At 45.5% G+C, this 12358-nt stretch overlaps 1 protein-coding gene across 3 annotated transcripts in view; it reads left to right on the forward strand.

Moving 5' to 3' along the window:
• The window catches only part of CSMD2 (CUB and Sushi multiple domains 2), a 248594-nt gene that overhangs the window by 52416 nt on the left and 183820 nt on the right, over positions 1-12358 (forward strand). For all 3 annotated transcript variants that reach the window (XM_036396894.2, XM_054517183.1, XM_054517184.1), the window contains 2 exons: positions 5431-5628; positions 10738-10945. In XM_036396894.2, coding sequence (XP_036252787.1) covers positions 5431-5628; positions 10738-10945 — 406 coding nt within the window. The remainder of the gene's footprint in view (positions 1-5430; positions 5629-10737; positions 10946-12358) is intronic.

Here is a 12358-nt window from a genome sequence, read left to right on the forward strand (position 1 = left end):
GAAAAGCCCCCAAAAATCCAGGAAAACACAAAGAAATATTTTTAAAAAAATATTTAAAAATATGGATGAGGATTAATTTGGAGCCGTGTGTGCAGCACTGCCTGAGCCAAGTGCTTGAGCTCAGTGGTTCTGTTATTTCTGCGTGCTCCATGCAGCGCCATTCCATTCCATCCCAATGTTTTCCATGGGATTTCTGAATTATTGCTGCTCTGGCAGGGCCTGCCTCACCTTCCTTGCTCTCCTATTAGGGATGGAAATGAGTTGGGGAATGCAGGGTTGTGATCCACAGCCTCATCTCATGTCGGGTCCGTCTGTCTGTCTCTGCCCCCACACGGGTAGGGTGGTTCTGGGGCAGCCGCGTTTCAAAGGACGAGTCTGGACTCTTCAGCTTTTCCATCTTCAGATTGTTTATTGTTTCTTATCTACACAATTTTCTGTCTGCCCAACAGAGGTCTGATCTGCAAGGCAGCCACAGGCACTCTCTGACCACCCACGGGGTGGTCATGTCCTTTTATACTAATATCTACGTACAGAATATTTACCTTTATTTCCCAATGCTTTTCACCCATGTTAGCAAGTGCACCTTCACCATAAACCAATCCCCAAGTGCCAACATCACCACAGGAGATGGAGGACAAGAAGAAGAAAGAAGAAGGACGAGACACGCCCTGATCCCTCCATCTTGTCTCCATAACCCCCCTGTACCAAAAACCTTAAAATCTATATTTCACCCTCTAAATGTGTCCCTTTTACACCCTTCACTCTAAAGTGATTCTCTTGTCCTCAAACTCTTGTTATTTCTGTGGATGGATCAAAATCAAGCCACCAGACACTTCTGGCAACATTCCAGGATTTCCGAGAGCCCCAAGGGTTCTCCTGGCATCTCTGGACATCGGGAACGATGCGCTGAGATCCCACAATCTCACATCCGAGCTGTGCTCCCTGATAAGATTTCAAGGTTAGGACAATGATGGGGTGGAAACCTCAGCCCGGGTGATCCAAGCCATAAAAAATCTGGGTTTAGCCCTGGAAGTGGGGCAGTAGAGCAGAGCTGCACACCCCAAGTTCTTTCACATCCCTGCAACATCAACAGAGAAAATGGAGCTGGAGATTAATTGGAATAGGAAGCAGGGAAGGTTTTTCCTCATGGGGCTGAGGATGGATTTGGGTTTTGTTTGAAAGTCCCTGGAATAAATCAAGGAGCTGATGGTGAATGAGGAGAGAAACCATTTTTAATGGTTTTTTCCCTTTTCTTTCCCTTTTTAAATGGATTTTTTCCCCTTTCCCTTTTTAAATGGATTTTTTCCCCTTTTCTTTCCCTTTTAAATGTTTTTTCCCCTTTCTTTCCCTTTTTAATGTTTTTTTTTCCTTTTTATCCCCTTTTTAAATAATTTTTTCCCTTTCCATTTTTATAATGTTTTTCCCCTTTTCTTTCCCTTTTTAATTTTTTCCCCTTTTCTTTCCCTTTTTAAATGGTTTTTTTTTCCTTTTTTCCCTTTTCTTTCCCTTTTAAATTTTTTTTTCTTTTTTTCCCTTTTCTTTCCCTTTTTTAATGGTTTTTCCCTTCCCCCCCCTTTTTAATGGTTTTTCCCCTTTTCTCTCCCTTTTTAATGTTTTTTTTCCCCTTTTTCCCCTTTTCTTTCCCTTTCTAATGTTTTTTTCCCTTCTCCCCCCATTTCTTTTCCTTTTTAATGTTTTTTCCCCTTTTTCCCCTTTTCTTTCCCTTTCTAATGGTTTTTTTCCCTTCCCCCCATTTCTTTCCCTTTTTAATGTTTTTTCCCCTTTTTTAATGTTTTTTTCCCTTTTTTTTTTCTTTTCTTTCCCTTTTTTAATGTTTTTTCCCCTTTTCCCCCCCATTTCTTTCCCTTTTTCCCTCTTTCCCTGCTGGCAGTGAGAGCTTTGGGAGAGGCTGATGTAATGAGGCTGAATGCGTTGTGATGGTGGGACTGTGGCCAAGGATGCGTTGAGTCACATCTAATGACTTAAAAACTCCTAATTAATTTCGAATGAACTGGAACAAGGAGGCTCAGCTTGACGAGCACCAGGTTGTGAAAGCTCCTGATGCTGAAAACTCGCACTGGAGCCATCCTGGGATGAGGAAAAGTTGGGAGCAGCCCGGTTAAAAAGAGTGGAAAGAAATGGATGTGAGAGCTGAAGGTGGGCGGGAGGAAGGTTCTGGGTGTGGATCAGCAGATCTGGGAGCTCTGTGGCAGCTCACAGCTCAGAAGAGCGGGGAGAAAGGGAGGAAAAAATGAGAAACGGGGTGAGATGGGGGTAAAAAATGAGAAACGGGGAGAAATGGGGGTAGAAAATGAGAATCGGGGAGAAATGGATGAGAATCAGGGAGAAAGGGAGGTAAAAAAGGAGAATCAGGGAGAAATGGTAAAAAAGGAGAATCAGGGAGAAAGGGAGGTAAAAAAAGAGAAAAAGGGACAAATGGGGGTAAAAACATGAGAATCAGGGAGAAATGGATGAGAAACAGGGAGAAAGGGAGGTAAAACATGAGAAGAAGGAAGAAAGGGAGGCAAAACATGAGAAGCAGAGAGAAATGGAGGTGAAAAATGAGAATCAGGGAGAAAGGGAGGTAAAAAATGAGTATCAGGGAAAAAGGGAGGTAAAAATGAGAAAAAGGGAGAAATGGGGGTAAAAACATGAGAATCAGGGAGAAATGGATGAGAAACAGGGAGGAAGAGGGGTAAAAAATGAGAATCGGGGAGAAAGGGAGGTAAAAATGAGAAAAAGGGAGAAAGGGAGGTAAAACATGAGAAACAGGGAGAAAAGGAGGTAAAAAGTGAGAAACAGAGAAATGGGGGTAGAAAAGAAGCGGGGTGAAATGGAGGTGAAAAATGAGAAGCAGGGAGAAAGGGAGGTAAAACATGAGAAGCAGGGAGAAATGGATGAGAAACAGGGAGGAAGAGGGGTAAAAAATGAGAATCGGGGAGAAAGGGAGGTAAAAATGAGAAAAAAGGAGAAAGGGAGGTAAAACATGAGAAGCAGGGAGAAATGGAGGTAAAACAGGAGAAGCAGAGAGAAATGGAGGTGTAAAAAGTGGGAAACGGGGAGAAATGGAGGTAAAAAGTGAGAAACAGAGAAATGGGGGTAAAAAAGAAGCGGGGTGAAATGGAGGTGAAAAATGAGAAGCAGGGAGAAAAAAGGCCTCAATGGATGCACCTTGGGCAGCACAAGAGCCCAGCCAGGGCTGCACCCAAGATGAACCAAAATGGTCACAAAAATGGATGACTGGTAACAAGGTCTCTCACTTTTATAAGTTCTGCTCCATTTGCATCTTGCAGTTCATTGTCCCATTCCAGCTTTAGCCCCTGCAGTCCCATCCTTGTTTTTCTCTCTCCAGCCCACGGTGTTTGTGCTCCTGGGCTGAGATTTGGATCATTTGTCCTTGGTGCCCAGCTGGAGCAGGAATTGTTTTGTCTCCCTGCTCTGTGCAGAGCACAGCATCCCCTAATCTGAACCCCAGGCCCACCCACTAAAGCAGCACAGGACCTGAAAAATGCAAAAGTTCAAACCTGAGCCCTCAGCTTCTTGCTGAGAAGGTGCCACTGGTGCACCAGGCCGTTGTCACCTGGTGTGGCAGTCGTGGTTCTGCTCTGGTTCTGTTCTGCTGGGTCTGGGCTGGCCTCCAGCAGCCCCAGAGGGGCTCCTCTGCTGGATCACCTTGCAGGGAGGTGTCCAGGGCCCAGCCAGCCCTGGGACAGTGACATTGGAGGTGCACCAGGATAATCCCATTGCCTTTCCTCTGTCGTAAAATCACATCAGCCTTTGGCAGCCGTTCAGGTGCAGGCAAATGAAATAAACTGCTCAGAATTCATTGTGGGAAGGGACAGAAAATCAGTAACAGGACCTTCCCTTCATCTCCACAAATGGCCCAGCTCTACCCCCAACCCCTCTGGAGTCATTTCCCTCTCTCCATCAGCAGGAATTTGAGGATCTCCTGCACTAGGGTGATTGAAAAACCCCAATCCAAGCTCCCTGCAGTGACCCGGGGCAGCGGGGGGTTAATGCTGCTCCCCCCAAAGCTGCTGTGCCTCCCCTCCTGGAGCAAGATCTGAAATGTGCAGGCAGCTCAGTGAAGCAGAATTTTAATCTAAGATCTGTTTTTCAAGTCTGATTTTAAGATCCCATGCAGGTCAGGGTTGTCTGATTCTTCACAGTTCATTAAGTAGAGAGCAGCTCATGGTAGAGATTGACTTTTAAAAATGATGGATTTTTATTTATAGAGGAGTTCTACTCATTAATTTTAAGGGATGGAAGCATAAAAGCAGGAATGGGTTCATTAAAAAAAAAAAAAGTGACATTGGTAATTTAATTAAATTGGGGGTTTGAGGATCATTACAAAAAATGAAATGTTAGTTCTGGGCTGCTTTTCCACCTGCTTGGGTTTGAGAGCAGCCCCTGCTCCCAGAACCTGCCTGGGCAGGAGAATTCCTGGTGGAACTTCCCAGCTCCAGGGGCTTTGGGGGAGGATGAAAATAATGGCTCTGGGGGCAAGAAATGGGGTCAGGAGCTGGGATCTGCCCCTGCTGCTGTGCAGGGAGGGATGGTGGGGGCTGGAGCCCCAAAACTGGGCTTGGGGACACTCAGGTGTGACCAGAGATCAGAGGAATGGCTGAGAAACCCCAAAACTGGGCTTGGGGACACTCAGGTGTGACCTGGGACAATTCCCAGTCCCTAACCCAGCCCTGCTTCCCTCAAATGGGTTATTCTCAATTATTCCATTTTTCCTGGGGATTTACCTCAGCTCCCTTTCCCTAAACCAGCCCTGCTTCCCTCAAATTGATTATTCTCAATTATTCCATTTTTCCTGAGCATTTACCTCAGTCCCCTGTCCCTAACCCAGCCCTGCTTTTCTCAAATGAATTATTCTCTTTTCAGTGATGATTATTGTGTTTTTCCTGAAGATTTAGCTCAGCCCTGTGACAGTTCCCTGTCCCTAACCCAACCCTGCTTTTCTCAAATTATTCTGTTTTCAATGACGATTATTCAATTTTTCCTGAGGATTTACCCAGCCCTGTGAAAATTCCCTGTCCCTAACCCAACCCTGCTTCCCTCTAACGGATTATTCTCGATTATTCCTTTTTTTCCTGAAGATTTACCTCAGCCCCCAGTCCCTAACCCAGCCCTCCTTCCCTCAAATGAATGATTCTGTTTTCAGTGACAATTATTCAATTTTTCCTGAGGATTTACTCAACCCTGTGAAAATTCCCAGTCCCTAACCCAACCCTGCTTCCCTCTAACGGATTATTCTCGATTATTCCATTTCTCCTGACCATTTACTCAACCCTGTGAAAATTCCCAGTCCCTGACCCAGCCCTCCTTCCCTCAAATGAATGATTCTGTTTTCAGTGACGATTACCCCGTTTTTCCTGAGGGTTTGCCCAGCCCTGTGACCGTTCCCTGTCCCTTCCCTTGCAGCCCTGCCCAGCCACACGTGCGGGAACCCGGGGCGGCTGCGGAACGGGGTCCAGCAGGGAACCACCTTCAGCATCGGGGACAGGGTCAGGTACAGCTGCAACCCTGGCTTCTTCCTGGAGGGCCACGCCCTGCTCACCTGCCAGGCCAGCTCGGGACAAGGAGGAGCCTCCTGGGATTTCCCTCTCCCCGTCTGTAGAGGTAAGGAGATTCCCATCCAAAAATGGGGTTTGAGATGGTTGGGGTGGGGTGTGGAGGGTTCGGTTTGAAAGGGTTAAAAACCAACTCTTAAAAACCAACCTTTAAAAACCAACTCTTAAAAACCAACCCTTAAAATCAACACTTAAAATTAACCCTTAAAAAGCAACCTTTAAAAACCAACTCTTAAAAACCAATTCTTAAAAAGCATCTCTTGAAAAGAAATCCTTAAAAACCAACCCTTCGAAATTAACCCTTAAAAATTAACCCTTAAAAAGCAACCCTTAAAAATCAACCCTTAAAATCAACCCTTAAAAATTAACCCTTAAAAAGCAACCTTTAAAAACCAACCCTTAAAAAGCATCTCTTGAAAAGAAATCCTTAAAAACTAACCCTTCACAATCAACCCTTAAAAATCAACCCTTAAAATCAACCCTTAAAAATTAACCCTTAAAAAGCAACCCTTAAAAACCAACTCTTAAAAACCAACCCTTAAAAAGCATCTCTTAAAAAGAAACCCTTAAAAATCAACCCTTAGAAATCAACCCTAAAAAGCATCTCTTAAAAATAAACCCTTAAAAATCAACCCTTAGAAATCAACCCTTAAAATCAACCCTTAAAAATTAACCCTTAAAAAGCAACCTTTAAAAACCAACTCTTAAAAACCAACTCTTAAAAAGCATCTCTTGAAAAGAAATCCTTATGAACCAACCCTTTGAAATCAACCCTTCAAAATCAACCCTTCGAAATTAACCCTTAAAATTAACCCTTAAAAAGCAACCTTTAAAAACCAGCTCTTAAAAACCAATTCTTAAAAAGCATCTCTTGAAAAGAAATCCTTAAGAACCAACCCTTTGAAATCAACCCTTAAAAATCAACCCTTCGAATTAACCCTTAAAATTAACCCTTAAAAATCAACCCTTAAAAAGCAACTCTAAAAAACCAACCCTTAAAAAGCATCTCTTGAAAAGAAACCCTTAAAAACCAACCCTTAGAAATCAACCCTTCAAAATCTACCCTTAAAATTAACCCTTAAAACTTAACCCTTAAAAAGCAACTCTTAAAAAGAAACCCTTCAAAACTAACCTTAGAAAACAACCCTTAAAAACCAACCCTTAAAAAGCAACTCTTAGAAATCAACCCTTAAAAACCGAACCTTAAAAAGCAACTCTTAAAAAACCAACCCTTAAAAACTAACCTTAGAAATCAACCCTTAAAAACTAACCCTTCAAAATCAACCCTTCAAAAATCAACCCATACAAAACCAATCCTCAAAACCCAACCCTCAAAAACCAACCCTTCAAAACCAAATGAGGTGGTTTTAGTTGAAACCAGAAGAAATGTTAGAAATCACAGCCATAACCCAGCTCCTACCCAACAACTGATTAAAAAAACTACAAAAACCAAAAAAACAGAGTCCAGCCCCACAGCAAAGCTGCCCAGCCCAGCCTAACCAAAACAAAACCCAAATTACATTACCTTTTATCCAACCAGAAGAAAAAAAAAAAAAGAAGTTCCCATGTATCTTTCGTCTTTTACACATTATTTTTTCAAAAAAGCAGATACAACTTTCTAGTAACTAAAAGCTTTGCATCACTTCCATAAATATCTCCCATACAAAACCAAAACCACCAACCCTCAAAAAGCAACCCTTCAAAATCAACCTTTAAAAATCAACCTTTAAAAATCAACCTTTAAAAACCAACCCTTAAAAACCAGCCCTAACTGGGAAGGTAAATGTGCTGTGGTTGATGGGTTTTGGGTGGTGGTTGATGGGTTTTTGATGGGTTCCTCAAGGCTGCTGGGCTTCGGGGGAATATTGGGAAGGTTATGGAGGGCTTGGGGTGTTGGGAATGAGGCACAGCTGCTTTAGCTGCAGTTTCTTGGTCCCTGGACGATTGAATTAAATTAAATTTAAAAAATAAAATGAAGTGGGGGGAAAAAAAAACCCAATTTTACAAGTGGCAGGACAAGGGGGTGTGGCTTTAAACTGAAAGAGAGTGGGTTTAGATTAAATCTTAGGAGGAAATTCTTCCCTCTGAGGAGCTGGGATTGATTTCCTGGAGAAGCTGTGGTTGCCCCATCCCTGGAAATGTCCAAGGCCAGGTTGGAGCAACCTGGGATTGTGGAAAGTGTCCCCTGCCCATGGAATGGGGTGAAAGGAGATGATCCTGGAGCTCCAAACCAACCCAAACCAATCATGATCCCGTGATTATCCCAAAAATCAAGCACCTCCCCAACGCCTGCAGGTTTTCCAGCTCAAACACTGGAAACGGGGCTGGATTTTCTGCTTCCCGGTGCCAGGTTTCCTCTCCTGTGGCACATCCCAGGGTGGTTGTGGTGCTGTGCTGCAGGAAAGGTGGATCTGTGCAGGGCTGGGATGTTCCCTGCCTTGGATGGGGGTAAAACAATTTATACTGAACAATTTATACTGAACAATTCATACTGAACAATTTATACTGAACAATTCGTACTGAATTTATACTGAATTTGTACTGAAACCAATTCCCAGCCTCCTGCCAGTTTAAGGGCAGGGAAACTTCAAAATTCCTTTATCAGTTCAGAGAGTATCTTGCTAATTGTGCTCCCAGGGGGGCCGGGGAGTGTGTAAATACGCAAATATCTGTGTTCTTCTACCAAAAACATTTGCTGCTGCTCCTGAAGTCTCTTCCCCTCATTCCTTGTGTACTTGAGCAGAGCATCTCCTATTGATTGCTTTTATTGACTCTGCCTGAGCAATCAATCAGCCCCTGGGCCGTGGAGCTGGGCCTTCAAGTGAGCAAATATTGGTTGCTTGGGATGTTTTTAATGCTCCCTTGGGTGGGTTACGGCCACAGAGGTGTGTTGTGCCTGTCGTTGGGGTTTTTTGGGGCATTTCACTGCTGGTTTGGGGCCAGGAGTGTTTAGGGGGGAGCTCAGAGTGATTTGAGAGAGTGCTGCTTATCCCTGGTGGTTTTTATGATCAATTGTCAGGCTTTTCTCCAAATTAGGATGGTTCTTGTCACTTTTATAATGCTTTTTTAAAAATTTAATTTTATTTTATGGGTTTCACTGGAGGTGAAAATACTCACAGAATCAAGGGATCAAGGATCACTGATTCCAAACCTGGCCCTGCACAGACACCCCAAAATCCCACCCTGTTCAAGCACTCCTGGAGCTCTGGCAGCCTTGGGAATGTTCCCATTCCCTGGGCAGTGCCCAGCACCCTCTGGGTGCCCTAAATCCATCCTAAAATTCCATCAGGAGGAGCTGCAGCCCCTCTGAGCTCTGCCCTCAGCCTCCTCCTCCTCTCCAAGTGCCCTCAGCTGCCCCTCCTGCCCCTTCACCATTCCTGGCCCTCCTCTGCACCCTCTAAAAGGTGAAATTCCCTGAAATTCCACCTTGAGAACGGGCAAAGCAGCACCTTGGTAGGAGAAAAGGGAATTCCCTGCCTGGAGGGAGCAGTTCTCTCTGCCCTGACAGCATTTCCCAGAGTCTTCTCCTTGCCCAGCTTTGTTCAGCATTAGTGGAGGAAACCCCAGGGAGGGAGGGATTAATCCTGACCCCAGCTGGTGCTGGAGCTGAGGGTTGGCATCATTTCCATTGCTGAGATCCTCTCTCCAGCTGGAGGAGAAGCCCAGCTTTGCAATTCCATCCTGAAGTGCCAAACTCGTGTTTGATTCCAACGCTGCCCTTCCAGTCTGGAGCCCAGCACCGGGGCTGGTGGCACCTGAGCTGCTCCAGGGAGGAGGAGGATCCAGGGAATGGCTCCAAGGGCAGCACAAAATCTGCATTTCAGCTGCTCTGGTGGAGCTGTGCCTGCAGCTGAGTTTGCATCCCTCTGCATCTTTGATTCCTGGTGAGGGCTGGCCTAGAGCAGAGGCTGGACAGAGTTAAACAATAAAGCAGGGATTTGTTAAAAGGATCTCCCCAATGGATCCACCTTGGGCAGCACAAGAGCCCGGCCAGGGCTGCACCCAAGGTGAACCAAAATGGTCACAAAATGCACACCTGGTCACGGGGTCTCTCACTTTTATAAGTTCTGCTCCATTTGCATTTTGCAGTTCATTGTCCCATTCCAGCTTTAGCCCATGCAGTCCCACCCTGCTTGTTTTTCTCTCTCCAGCCCACGGTGTTTGTGCTCTTGGGCTGAGATTTGGATCCTTTGTCCTTGGTGCCCAGCTGGAGCAGGAATTGTTTTGTCTCCCTGCTCTGTGCAGAGCTCACCATCCCCTAATCTGAACCCCAGGCCCACCCACTAAAGCAGCACAGGACCTGAAAAACATAAAAGTTAAAACCTGAGGCATCATCTCCATCCTTCAGAGTGGGCAGTGACCCCCCCTGCCCAAAGGGGGTGTGGCTGTGTCTTGGTTTGGAAAAGCCAGGAGGCTGCTAAGGAAGGCAGGAGCCTCCCCTGAAATGGAGAATGTGAACCCTCGCCACCCCTCCGAATTGCTATAAATTTTAAATTAAGGGGTTCTCAGGCAAAAAATATGGGAGCAGGAAATAACAGTTCTTTAATAGGGAAAAGAAAAAAATAAAAAGACAAAATGAACAATGCAGTGAACTAAAGCAACAGTGCCAGAGTCAGAGCCCAGCCTGACACCCTGTGGGTCAGGCTGGTGGCAGCAGAACCATTGGAATTGTGGCTCAGCCCTCCTGCAGTGCCAGGGCTGGTTCTGCTGGAGCAGGGATCCTGGAGAAAGGTGCAGTCTCTGCCTCTGCAGATCCAGGGCAAGAGGCAGCTGCTGTTCCTCTGGGCAATCCAGTGCAGAAGCCGTGCTGGTGTTCCAGAATCTCCAGATTCTATCCGGGTAGGAATGCTTGGCTCCTCCCTCTGGGCTCCCATCTGCCAATGGGATGCTGTAGTTCTTATCAGCCATGCAGGGACATTCCAGAGCTGTTATCAGCAGGTGTCACCAGAGTTGTGGAAGAGATAAGGAAAACTGCCCAATGAACAGAAGCCAACTGCCATGCAGATGGCAAACAGAATACAATTCTGATGGCAAACAGAATACAATTCTGATGCCAAACAGGATACAATTTCCTTGGCAATCCAGGACAGGCTGGGACTTTGGGCTGGACCTTTGGGACCTTTGGGCACTCAGGGCTCACCCCTGGCCTTTTTTTCAGCTGATGATGCCTGCGGAGGGACCCTGCGGGGCCAGAGCGGGATCATCTCCAGCCCTCACTTCCCCCTGGAGTATGGCAACAATGCAGACTGCACCTGGACCATCCTGGCCGAGCCTGGGGACACCATTGCCCTGGTGTTCATGGATTTTCAGCTGGAGGATGGATATGATGTTCTGGAAGTTGCTGGCACGGAGGGATCCTCGCTCTGGTAGGTTCCCGCTGTGTTCGTTCCTTTCTAGGGTGCTTGGGGTGATGCCTTGTGGGGTACTCGTGGTCTGTGTGGGCACAGCCAAACCCAGCAGGGTGCTCAGAGGGAGAGGTTTGGGCCTGAAGGAGGGGAAATTGCCAATTATTCCCCGTGGTTTCCTTCTGGAATTTGGGATTTGCTTGGCAAACTCTGCAGTGAGCATTGGCTGCTTCGAGTCCTGCTGTCTGCAATGCGAGTCGTGGTGTGGCTGGGTAGAAGGAGAAAGATTTAAAAAAAAAAAAAAAAACCAAAAGATTAAAACAAAACCTCAAACAAAATCACCCAGCCTCTGAGAACCCCCTCAAACCCTGCCACACTCAAGCCTTGCTTTTGTTAAATGTTCTGATGATTGCTAAACCCATTGGTGTTGATGAACTTCTGGAAATGTCTCACCAGATCCACTTGTCCCTGGGATGGGGGACAGAATTCCAACCCTCCTCTCATCCCGGGGGTTGCCTGGAAAATGCTCTCAGAAATATTGCTTGGATTTGGGATAAAAGCCAATATTTCCAATATTCAGGAGCCACCCCAGTGCTCTGAAGGCAGGAGAAATAAGGGACTGCAGAGGGAATTTGAGGTGTTCCTCCTGTTGGTTTTATAGCAAAGGACACGGTGATCAACTGCACTCAGCAAAGGGTTAAAAGTCCTGACTGGCAGCAAGTGGAAGGTCCTGGAAGTTGGATTTAAACCCAGCATCCCTCTGGAAGGGAAGAATGAAGCTTTTGAAATAATCAGGTGTTGCCTGTGATTATCAGCAGCGAGTTAAACTGTGATTATTTGTGAGGATCCTGTTGCAAATCCCATTTATTTGAGTGATTTATCCTGGCTGGCAATTCTGAGGGAACAGGATTGGAGTGTTTAGGGTGTATTGATGGGAGGGAAGTTGCCATTTACCACGTCCCAATTGTTTACTGTTCCCAGGCCCCTTTGGAAAATTAGATGTTGCTGTTTGATGAAAAAAAGCCTGGGCTGGTTTTATTAGAATGCATTAATATTTTAGGGCACTGGTGAGTTCGTAGGCACTCAGCTGTGCTGGCTGGGAAGATGGATGGAGCTGGTTAAAAAACATTATTCAGCCTGGAGGTGTTGCCAAAGCAGAGCTGTGTCTTGTCATGTCAAAAATAAAACAAAGCCTGGCAGAGGGAACCTGCTGGAAAAAAGAAATAAATTAATTAATAAAATTAATAAACTCCTCGTAAATACAGCAGGGAAAAAAAAAAACTTTAAATTGTGGGGAATGTAAGCTTTGCTTTGAGCTGAGCCTGTAGTGCATATACAGTCTTTAAAACTGAGATTAAAGCCTGGTTTAAGTTTTACAGGTGTCATTTTGGGGTTCACTGGAGGGAGAAATGGTGGATTTGCATCCCTGCTCCC

The sequence above is a fragment of the Molothrus ater genome, chromosome 24 (assembly GCF_012460135.2).
Source record: "Molothrus ater isolate BHLD 08-10-18 breed brown headed cowbird chromosome 24, BPBGC_Mater_1.1, whole genome shotgun sequence".
NCBI lineage: Eukaryota > Metazoa > Chordata > Aves > Passeriformes > Icteridae > Molothrus > Molothrus ater.